General features: G+C 44.1%; 1 protein-coding gene across 1 annotated transcript in view; it reads right to left on the bottom strand.

Moving 5' to 3' along the window:
• The window catches only part of LOC127919214 (collagen alpha-1(XIV) chain-like), a 47,613-nt gene that overhangs the window by 2,847 nt on the left and 33,017 nt on the right, over positions 1 to 11,749 (bottom strand). The window contains exon 4 of the mRNA XM_052502715.1: positions 890 to 1,033. Coding sequence (XP_052358675.1) covers positions 890 to 1,033 — 144 coding nt within the window. The remainder of the gene's footprint in view (positions 1 to 889; positions 1,034 to 11,749) is intronic.

Below are 11,749 nucleotides of genomic sequence, written 5' to 3'. Positions count from 1 at the left end.
TTCAACGAGCACCACTCCTCTCCCGTCACAGCACACAAAGTCACGATGCCAGGCCAGCCAGACAGCATTCAATGGAATCTACTTTAGTAGAGCCCCTGTCAGGTTTCAGATAGAACCTCCAGATTTGGGGAGGAGGGCATTGACATGTTATTGAATGTATAAAAAGCTACTTATTCATTCCAGAATACATGTCGTTTATTGTTTTGTATTTATACTGTTTGTATAAGAACGTTTTTTTTCTTCAAAAGCAATGCTATGAATGTGAGGTTTCTATCTAAGGTAATTTTACCGTTCAGAAATTAGTGGAACAAAAGGACACAGAACCAGTCTGTTACATACCGGCATACTATAAGTGGAACAAAATGACATAGAACCAGTCTGTTACATACCGGCATACTATAAGTGGAACAAAATGACATAGAACCAGTCTGTTACATACCGGCATACTATAAGTGGAACAAAATGACATAGAACCAGTCTGTTACATACCGGCATACTATAAGTGGAACAAAATGACATAGAACCAGTCTGTTACATACCGGCATACTATAAGTGGAACAAAATGACATAGAACCAGTCTGTTACATACCGGCATACTATAAGTGGAACAAAATGACATAGAACCAGTCTGTTACACACCGGCATACTATAAGTGGAACAAAATGACACAGAACCAGTCTGATACATACCGGCATACCATAAGTGGAACAAAATTACATAGAACCAGTCTGTTACATACTGGCATACTATAAGTGGAACAAAATGACACAGAACCGGTCTGTTACATACCGGCATACTATAAGTGGAACAAAATGACATAGAACCAGTCTGTTACATACCGGCATACTATAAGTGGAACAAAAGGACACAGAACCAGTCTGATACATACCGGCATACTTCCCTTGTAGTGCTCTGCTCTGCTGGTTCCCTCTCACAGCTAGAACCCTGACGTGGTACTCCTTCATGGCATCAAAGTCCTGGATCACCACTTTATGGTCTCCCTTGGAAACGCGCAGCTCCTTGTACTCTTCGCCTGTTGGAGGTTGGAGAGAGAAATCAGGGTGGGGACCAGGTGTGCGTCCAAAACGCCATCCTTTTCCCCATATCAGGGTGGGGACCAGGTGTGCGTCCAAAACGCCATCCTTTTCCCCATATCAGGGTGGGGACCAGGTGTGCGTCCAAAACGCCATCCTTTTCCCCATATCAGGGTGGGGACCAGGTGTGCGTCCAAAACGCCATCCTTTTCCCCATATCAGGGTGGGGACCAGGTGTGCGTCCAAAACGCCATCCTTTTCCCCATATCAGGGTGGGGACCAGGTGTGCGTCCAAAACGCCATCCTTTTCCCCATTTCAGGATCATAGACTAGATGAGCAGATGGTATGGGTGGGACAGAACGTAAATTACAAATCATTTGTAGACCGCAAATTGACCGCAGGAAGCCCAAACTAATGTGACCCCACCAGATATAATGTTTGATGAAAACATAATCACTTCAAACCTTAAGAGTAAATTGTTTTCCATTTGTTTAGCCAAACTTCATTTGCATAAACGATCTTAGTTGCCAGTCGGCCAACATGCTGGGGCTTGATCTCAGGACCTCTACTCTCTCCTCCTGTCCTGTCTCCTTTTATCTTCTCTTCTCCTCCCCTGTCCACTCCTCTTCCCTCCTCTCCTCTCCTCGTCCTCTTCTTCTCTCCACAAGCCACACGTACGGCTCCACTTTCAGTTCCCTCAGCAGTAAAATAGCTCCGAGCTTCAGCAGTTCACATTATTGACCAATTAGGATGATTTAAATCCTACAGGCCTGACCGATCAATAGGAAGAGACTAACCCTGCTTAATCAGCAGCACTTTCACACAGAACACTGCCGAAGGATGGGGTTGGATGTGTTAAATCAGGAGAGAGAGGGAGGGGCGAGAGAGGGGGAAGGGAGAGAGAGGGGGAGAGAGGGGAGAGAGAGGGGAGGAGGGGGGGGAGGGGGAGGGGAAGGGAGAGAGGGGGAAGAGAGAGGGGAGAGAGGGGGAGAGAGAGGGGGAGAGAGGGAGGGGCGAGAGAGGGGAAGGGAAGGGAAGGGAGAGAGGGGAGAGAGAGGGGAAAGAGGGGGAGAGAGAGGGGAGAGGGAGAGAGAGAGGGAGAGAGGGAGAGAGAGAGAGAGAGAGAGAGAGAGAGAGAGAGAGAGGGGGAGAGAGGGGAGAGAGAGGGAGAGAGAGGGAGAGAGAGGGAGAGAGAGAGGGTGGAGAGAGGAGGGAGAGAGAGAGGGAGAGAGGGGGAGAGAGAGGGAGAGAGAGAGAGAGAGAGAGAGAGAGAGAGAGAAGGGGATGGAGAGGGCATCTAGAGACAGAGAGAGAGGGGAGAGAGGGGGGAGATTTAGGGGGGACCTAGAATCTAGAAGGAGACTCAGCAGAGAGAGGGGGACCAGCAGGAAAGGCACGATCAAGATCAGAGAAATTGCACTTTTAATTAGAAGGATATTAGAGGGGAGAAATGGAAACCAGAATGTAACCTTTGTATCAAACAAATGGCAAAAGGAAATCATTATAATGTAACCATAACCAATGTGTCAAAAGAGAGGGGAAACAGGGAATGGACACTGGGAGTCAGAGGGGAGTCACTATGAGTGGACACTGGGTTAGGAGAATGGTCTCTCTCCCAACTAGAGAGGGGAGAGAGAGTGGAGAGGGTTAGGAGAATGGTCTCTCTCCCAGTCACTATGATAAACAGAGGGTTAGGAGAGAGAGAATCTCTCTCCCAGTCACTATGATAAACAGTGGACACTGGGAGAGAGAAGGTCTCTCTCCCAGTCACTATGATAAACAGTGGACACTGGAGAGGAGAATGGTCTCTCTCCCAGTCACTATGATAAACAGTGGACACTGGGAGAGAATGGGGAGTCACTATGATAAACAGTGGACACTGGGTTAGAGAGAGGGTCTCTCTCCCAGTCACTATGATAAACAGTGGACACTGGGTTAGGAGAAGGGTCTCTCTTCCAGTCACTATGATAAACAGTGGACACTGGGTTAGGAGAATGGTCTCTCTCCAGTCACTATGGGAAAGAGGGGACACTGGGTTAGAGAATGGTCTCTCTCCCAGGGATGATAAACAGTGGACACTGGGAAGGGTCTCTCTCCCAGAGAGGGGGGAAACAGTGGACACTGGGTTAGAGAAGGGTCTCTCTCCCAGTCACTAGATAAACAGTGGACACTGGGTTAGGAGAATGGTCTCTCTCCCAGTCACTATGATAAACAGTGAGACACTGGGTTAGGAGAATGGTCTCTCTCCCAGTCACTATGATAAACAGTGGAGACTGGGTTGAGGAGAAGAGGGGGAGAGAGAGTCACTATGATAAACAGTGGACACTGGGTTAGGAGAATGGTCACTCTCCCAGTCACTATGATAAACAGTGGACACTGGGTTAGGGTCACTATGATAAAAGTGGACACTGGGTTAGGAGAATGGTCTCTCTCCCAGTCACTATGATAAACAGTGGACACTGGGTTAGGGAGAATGGTCTCTCTCCCAGTCACTATGATAAACAGTGGACACTGGGTTAGAGAATGGTCTCTCTAATGATAAACCCAGTCACTATGATAAACAGTGGACACTGGGTTAGGAGAATGGTCTCTCTCCCAGTCACTATGATAAACAGTGGACACTGGGTTAGGAGAATGGTCTCTCTCCCAGTCACTATGATAAACAGTGGACACTGGGTTAGGAGAATGGTCTCTCTCCCAGTCACTATGATAAACAGTGGACACTGGGTTAGGAGAATGGTCACTCTCCCAGTCACTATGATAAACAGTGGACACTGGGTTAGGAGAATGGTCTCTCTCCCAGTCACTATGATAAACAGTGGACACTGGGTTAGGAGAATGGTCTCTCTCCCAGTCACTATGATAAACAGTGGACACTGGGTTAGGAGAATGGTCTCTCTCCCAGTCACTATGATAAACAGTGGACACTGGGTTAGGAGAATGGTCTCTCTCCCAGTCACTATGATAAACAGTGGACACTGGGTTAGGAGAATGGTCTCTCTCCCAGTCACTATGATAAACAGTGGACACTGGGTTAGGAGAATGGTCTCTCTCCCAGTCACTATGATAAACAGTGGACACTGGGTTAGGAGAATGGTCTCTCTCCCAGTCACTATGATAAACAGTGGACACTGGGTTAGGAGAATGGTCTCTCTCCCAGTCACTATGATAAACAGTGGACACTGGGTTAGGAGAATGGTCTCTCTCCCAGTCACTATGATAAACAGTGGACACTGGGTTAGGAGAATGGTCTCTCTCCCAGTCACTATGATAAACAGTGGACACTGGGTTAGGAGAATGGTCTCTCTCCCAGTCACTATGATAAACAGTGGACACTGGGTTAGGAGAATGGTCTCTCTCCCAGTCACTATGATAAACAGTGGACACTGGGTTAGGAGAATGGTCTCTCTCCCAGTCACTATGATAAACAGTGGACACTGGGCTAGGTGAATGGTCTGAACAGGAATAGTATTATACCTCATTAGACCCAGAGACAGAGAGCTCAACAGGAATAGCATTATACCTCATTAGACCCAACAGGAATAGTATTATACCTCATTAGACCCAACAGGAAAATGATTATACCTAATTAGACCTAACAGGAATATTATTATACCTAATTGGACCCAACAGGAAAATTATTATACCTAATTAGACCTAACAGGAATAGTATTATACCTCATTAGACCCAGAGACAGAGAGCTCAACAGGAATAGTATTATACCTCATTAGACCCAGAGACAGAGAGCTCAACAGGAATAGTATTATACCTCATTAGACCCAGAGACAGAGAGTTCAACAGGAATAGTATTATACCTAATTAGACCCAGAGACAGAGAGCTCAACAGGAATAGTATTATACCTCATTAGACCCAGAGACAGAGAGCTCAACAGGAATAGTATTATACCTCATTAGACCCAGAGACAGAGAGCTCATCAGGAATAATATTATACCTCATTCGAACCAGAGACAGAGAGCTCATCAGGAATAATATTATACCTCATTAGACCCAGAGACAGAGAGCTCAACAGGAATAGTATTATACCTAATTAGACCCAACAGGAATAGTATTATACCTCATTAGACCCAGAGACAGAGAGCTCAACAGGAATAGTATTATACCTCATTAGACCCAGAGACAGAGAGCTCAACAGGAATAGTATTATACCTCATTAGACCCAGAGACAGAGAGCTCAACAGGAATAGTATTATACCTCATTAGACCCAGAGACAGAGAGCTCAACAGGAATAGTATTATACCTCATTAGACCCAGAGACAGAGAGCTCATCAGGAATAATATTATACCTCATTAGAACCAGAGACAGAGAGCTCAACAGGAATAATATTATACCTCATTAGACCCAGAGACAGAGAGCTCAACAGGAATAGTATTATACCTCATTAGACCCAGAGACAGAGAGCTCAACAGGAATAGTATTATACCTCATTAGACCCAGAGACAGAGAGCTCATCAGGAATAATATTATACCTCATTAGAACCAGAGACAGAGAGCTCATCAGGAATAATATTATACCTCATTAGACCCAGAGACAGAGAGCTCAACAGGAATAGTATTATACCTCATTAGAACCAGAGACAGAGAGCTCAACAGGAATAATATTATACCTCATTGGAACCAGAGACAGAGAGCTCAATGAGAATAGTATTATACCTCATTAGAACCAGAGACAGAGAGCTCAACAGGAATAATATTATACCTCATTAGAACCAGAGACAGAGAGCTCAACAGGAATAATATTATACCTCATTAGAACTAGAGACAGAGAGCTCATCAGGAATAATATTATACCTCATTAGAACCAGAGACAGAGAGCTCAATGAGAATAGTATTATACCTCATTAGAACCAGAGACAGAGAGCTCAACAGGAATAATATTATACCTCATTAGAACCCAGAGACAGAGAGCTCAACAGGAATAATATTATACCTCATTAGAACCAGAGACAGAGAGCTCATCAGGAATAATATTATACCTCATTAGAACCAGAGACAGAGAGCTCAACAGGAATAATATTATACCTCATTAGAACCAGAGACAGAGAGCTCAACAGGAATAATATTATACCTCATTGGAACCAGAGACAGAGAGCTCAATGAGAATAGTATTATACCTCATTAGAACCAGAGACAGAGAGCTCAACAGGAATAATATTATACCTCATTAGAACCAGAGACCGAGAGCTCATCAGGAATAGTATTATACCTCATTAGAACCAGAGACAGAGAGCTCAATGAGGAATAGTATTATACCTCATTAGACCCAGAGACAGAGAGCTCAACAGGAATAGTATTATACCTCATTAGAGACAGAGAGCTCAACAGGAATAGTATTATACCTCATTAGACCCAGAGACAGAGACCTCAACAGGAATAGTATTATACCTCATTAGACCCAGAGACAGAGAGCTCAATGAGAATAGTATTATACCTCATTAGACCCAGAGACAGAGAGCTCAACAGGAATAGTATTATACCTCATTAGACCCAGAGACAGAGAGCTCAACAGGAATAGTATTATACCTCATTAGACCCAGAGACAGAGAGCTCATCAGGAATAATATTATACCTCATTAGAACCAGAGACAGAGAGCTCAACAGGAATAATATTATACCTCATTAGACCCAGAGACAGAGAGCTCATCAGGAATAATATTATACCTCATTAGACCCAGAGACAGAGAGCTCAACAGGAATAATATTATACCTCATTAGACCCAGAGACAGAGAGCTCAACAGGAATAATATTATACCTCATTAGACCCAGAGACAGAGAGCTCATCAGGAATAGTATTATACCTCATTAGACCCAGAGACAGAGAGCTCATCAGGAATAATATTATACCTCATTAGACCCAGAGACAGAGAGCTCAACAGGAATAATATTATACCTCATTAGACCCAGACACAGAGAGCTCATCAGGAATAATATTATACCTCATTAGAACCAGAGACAGAGAGCTCAACAGGAATAATATTATACCTCATTAGACCCAGAGACAGAGAGCTCATCAGGAATAGTATTATACCTCATTAGAACCAGAGACAGAGAGCTCATCAGGAATAATATTATACCTCATTAGAACCAGAGACAGAGAGCTCAACAGGAATAATATTATACCTCATTAGAACCAGAGACAGAGAGCTCATCAGGAATAATATTATACCTCATTAGAACCAGAGACAGAGAGCTCAACAGGAATAATATTATACCTCATTAGAACCAGAGACAGAGAGCTCAACAGGAATAGTATTATACCTCATTAGACCCAGAGACAGAGAGCTCAACAGGAATAGTATTATACCTCATTAGACCCAGAGACAGAGAGCTCATCAGGAATAATATTATACCTCATTAGAACCAGAGACAGAGAGCTCATCAGGAATAATATTATACCTCATTAGACCCAGAGACAGAGAGCTCAACAGGAATAGTATTATACCTCATTAGACCCAGAGACAGAGAGCTCAACAGGAATAGTATTATACCTCATTAGACCCAGAGACAGAGAGCTCAATGAGAATAGTATTATACCTCATTAGACCCAGAGACAGAGAGCTCAACAGGAATAATATTATACCTCATTAGACCCAGAGACAGAGAGCTCAACAGGAATAGTATTATACCTCATTAGACCCAGAGACAGAGAGCTCAACAGGAATAGTATTATACCTCATTAGACCCAGAGACAGAGACCTCAACAGGAATAGTATTATACCTCATTAGACCCAGAGACAGAGAGCTCAACAGGAATAATATTATACCTCATTAGAACCCAGAGACAGAGAGCTCAACAGGAATAATATTATACCTCATTAGACCCAGAGACAGAGAGCTCATCAGGAATAATATTATACCTCATTAGAACCAGAGACAGAGAGCTCATCAGGAATAATATTATACCTCATTAGACCCAGAGACAGAGAGCTCATGGAATAATATTATACCTCATTAGAACCAGAGACAGAGAGCTCAATGAGAATAGTATTATACCTCATTAGAACCAGAGACAGAGAGCTCAACAGGAATAATATTATACCTCATTAGAACCAGAGACCGAGAGCTCATCAGGAATAGTATTATACCTCATTAGAACCAGAGACAGAGAGCTCAATGAGAATAGTATTATACCTCATTAGACCCAGAGACAGAGAGCTCATCAGGAATAGTATTATACCTCATTAGAACCAGAGACAGAGAGCTCAATGAGAATAGTATTATACCTCATTAGACCCAGAGACAGAGAGCTCATCAGGAATAGTATTATACCTCATTAGAACCAGAGACAGAGAGCTCAATGAGAATAGTATTATACCTCATTAGACCCAGAGACAGAGAGCTCATCAGGAATAGTATTATACCTCATTAGAACCAGAGACAGAGAGCTCATCAGGAATAATATTATACCTCATTAGACCCAGACACAGAGAGCTCATCAGGAATAATATTATACCTCATTAGAACCAGAGACAGAGAGCTCAACAGGAATAATATTATACCTCATTAGACCCAGAGACAGAGAGCTCATCAGGAATAATATTATACCTCATTAGACCCAGAGACAGAGAGCTCATCAGGAATAATATTATACCTCATTAGAACCAGAGACAGAGAGCTCAACAGGAATAATATTATACCTCATTAGACCCAGAGACAGAGAGCTCATCAGGAATAGTATTATACCTCATTAGACCCAGACACAGAGAGCTCATCAGGAATAATATTATACCTCATTAGACCCAGAGACAGAGAGCTCAACAGGAATAATATTATACCTCATTAGACCCAGACACAGAGAGCTCATCAGGAATAATATTATACCTCATTAGAACCAGAGACAGAGAGCTCATCAGGAATAATATTATACCTCATTAGAACCAGAGACAGAGAGCTCATCAGGAATAGTATTATACCTCATTAGAACCAGAGACAGAGAGCTCATCAGGAATAATATTATACCTCATTAGAACCAGAGACAGACTCATGGAATAATATTATACCTCATTAGAACCAGAGACAGAGAGCTCATCTGGAATCATTATACCTCAAGACTGAGACAGAGAGCTCAACAGGAATAATATTATACCTCATTGAACCAGAGACAGGTCTCACAGGAATATATTATACCTCATTAGACCCAACAGAAGAATGGTCTCACTGGTATTAGACCAGAGAAGAGTCTCACAGGAATGGTATACCTCACTTATTGTCAAGGAAGACTGCTGGTCTCACTGGAATAGTATTAGACCTCTGTCACCAACAGGTAATTGTCCTCATTAGACCCAGAGACTGCTGGTCTCACTGGTATTGTCATACCTGGAAGACTGCTGGTCTCACTGGTATTGTCAATGGAAGGCTGCTGGTCTCACTGGTATTGTCACACTAACATTTTTGGCCACCTGTCCTTCAGACATGGGACATGCACTGGTATTGTCAAAAGAAGTCTGAAAAACTGGTCTCACTGGTATTGTCAATGGAAGGCTTCACTGGTCTCACTGGTATGGTCAATGGAAGACTGCTGGTCTCACTGGTATTGTCAATGGAAGACTGCTGGTCTCACTGGTATTGTCAATGGAAGACTGCTGGTCTCACTGGTATTGTCAATGGAAGACTGCTGGTCTCACTGGTATTGTCAATGGAAGACTGCTGGTCTCACTGGTATTGTCAATGGAAGGCTGCTGGTCTCACTGGTATTGTCAATGGAAGGCTGCTGGTCTCACTGGTATTGTCAATGGAAGGCTGCTGGTCTCACTGGTATTGTCAATGGAAGACTGCTGGTCTCACTGGTATTGTCAATGGAAGGCTGCTGGTCTCACTGGTATTGTCAATGGAAGGCTGTTGGTCTCACTGGTATTGTCAATGGAAGGCTGCTGGTCTCACTGGTATTGTCAATGGAAGGCTGCTGGTCTCACTGGTATTGTCAATGGAAGGCTGCTGGTCTCACTGGTATTGTCAATGGAAGGCTGCTGGTCTCACTGGTATTGTCAATGGAAGGCTGCTGGTCTCACTGGTATTGTCAATGGAAGACTGTTGGTCTCACTGGTATTGTCAGTGGAAAGCTGCTGGTCTCACTGGTATTGTCAGTGGAAGGCTGCTGGTCTCACTGGTATTGTCAGTGGAAGGCTGCTGGTCTCTGATCCCATGTAGGCTTTTTATCCAACCCTACTCAAACACACCAGAGTCAGCTTATCCTGTTGAGCAGCTGATTTGTCAGCTTATCCTGTTGAGCAGCTGATTTGTTTTACAATGTGGTGTGTTCGAGCAGGGCTTGAGAAAATGCCTACTCACCCAGTATCTCTCCTGGTCTCAACAGAAGGGCTGGCCACCCTACACACCTAGTATCTCTCCTGGTCTCGACATGAGGAGGGCTGGCCACCCTACACACCCAGTATCTCTCCTGGTCTCTACAGGAGAAGGGCTGGCCACCCTACACACCTAGTATCTCTCCTGGTCTCGACAGGAGGAGGGCTGGCCACCCTACACACCCAGTATCTCTCCTGGTCTCTACAGGAGAAGGGCTGGCCACCCTACACACCTAGTATCTCTCCTGGTCTCTACAGGAGAAGGGCTGGCCACCCTGCACACCCAGTATCTCTCCTGGTCTCGACAGGAGGAGGACTGGCCACCCTACACACCCAGTATCTCTCCTGGTCTCTCCTGGCCAACCAATTAGATTATTCTAAGAATATTGTTTTACTTTGTCAGAATTTCATGGTCACTATTGAATAGAGGACGATCCTAGCCAATTGTGAGCGCTTGAGAGACGATTTTACAAGCAGAGTCTGCAGCATTGGTTTCATCAACGGTGCACCCTGTAACAACTGCATCCTGGCCATTTGTGGTTCCACAGGAGAGCTGGTGGAAAGTTATTTTAGGATGTGGGACATTATATGAATACATGTGAATAGTTACATAGTTAACGAGCCAATTCAAAACATTGTGTAGATTAGCTGGTTATCTAGTGTCTCTCTCTCTCTCAATGTCCCACTGCCACAAACCCAGGTGATGCACCCCATGCTGACCAAAAATCTGCTAGAAACAGGAAAATAACTCCCTAGCAACTATTAATCAACAAATGTGCAAACACGGCTCGCTTTGATCTCAAAAACACATCTCGCGACTAGATGATTGAAAGTCCCCTCGTGCCGATCAATGCAGGCCGACAGAAATGCTACTCCGATGCGCTCTGCAGAGATTGGGAGGACAGTGAGCAAAACATTGCATCCAGAGGACACTTTGATCTGATTCTGATTGAAGTAGCCTAATTGTTTGATATTGTGATTTTTGTTTTACAATTTAAATCTATAATCTGCTTGTACAACTATTTGTTTCCCTTGCCCCCGGGCAAGCTGACAAAGCGTATATATCGAGCCCTGAAAACCAAACAATCACATGTCCTGCTCCAACCGCAGCATCTCTCATTAGTCAGAAACCGTAGGCTTCTCCGAGGTGGAACATTAGGGAACATTGGAACTGGAGTGGATTTGTGCAACTAACGCATAGGTGATCTCCCAGGAGGAAGTCCGGGATCAATCAACGACACATCAGGTCAAATTATTTTGTTGTGTCTTTAACAAAGGGAGGGGCCCCAGAGGGGCTGGTCAATAGACCACAGAATGACTTTTCACTGAACAGCAGGTTGGGGGAGGGTGGACCGGTGTGTGTGTGTGTGTGTGTGTGTGTGTGTGTGT

The sequence above is a fragment of the Oncorhynchus keta genome, unplaced genomic scaffold, assembly GCF_023373465.1.
Source record: "Oncorhynchus keta strain PuntledgeMale-10-30-2019 unplaced genomic scaffold, Oket_V2 Un_contig_16010_pilon_pilon, whole genome shotgun sequence".
In the NCBI taxonomy this organism is placed as follows: Eukaryota; Metazoa; Chordata; class Actinopteri; order Salmoniformes; family Salmonidae; genus Oncorhynchus; species Oncorhynchus keta.
Note: the sequence above shows the minus strand (reverse complement) of the source record. Positions and strands in the feature narration are given on the sequence as shown.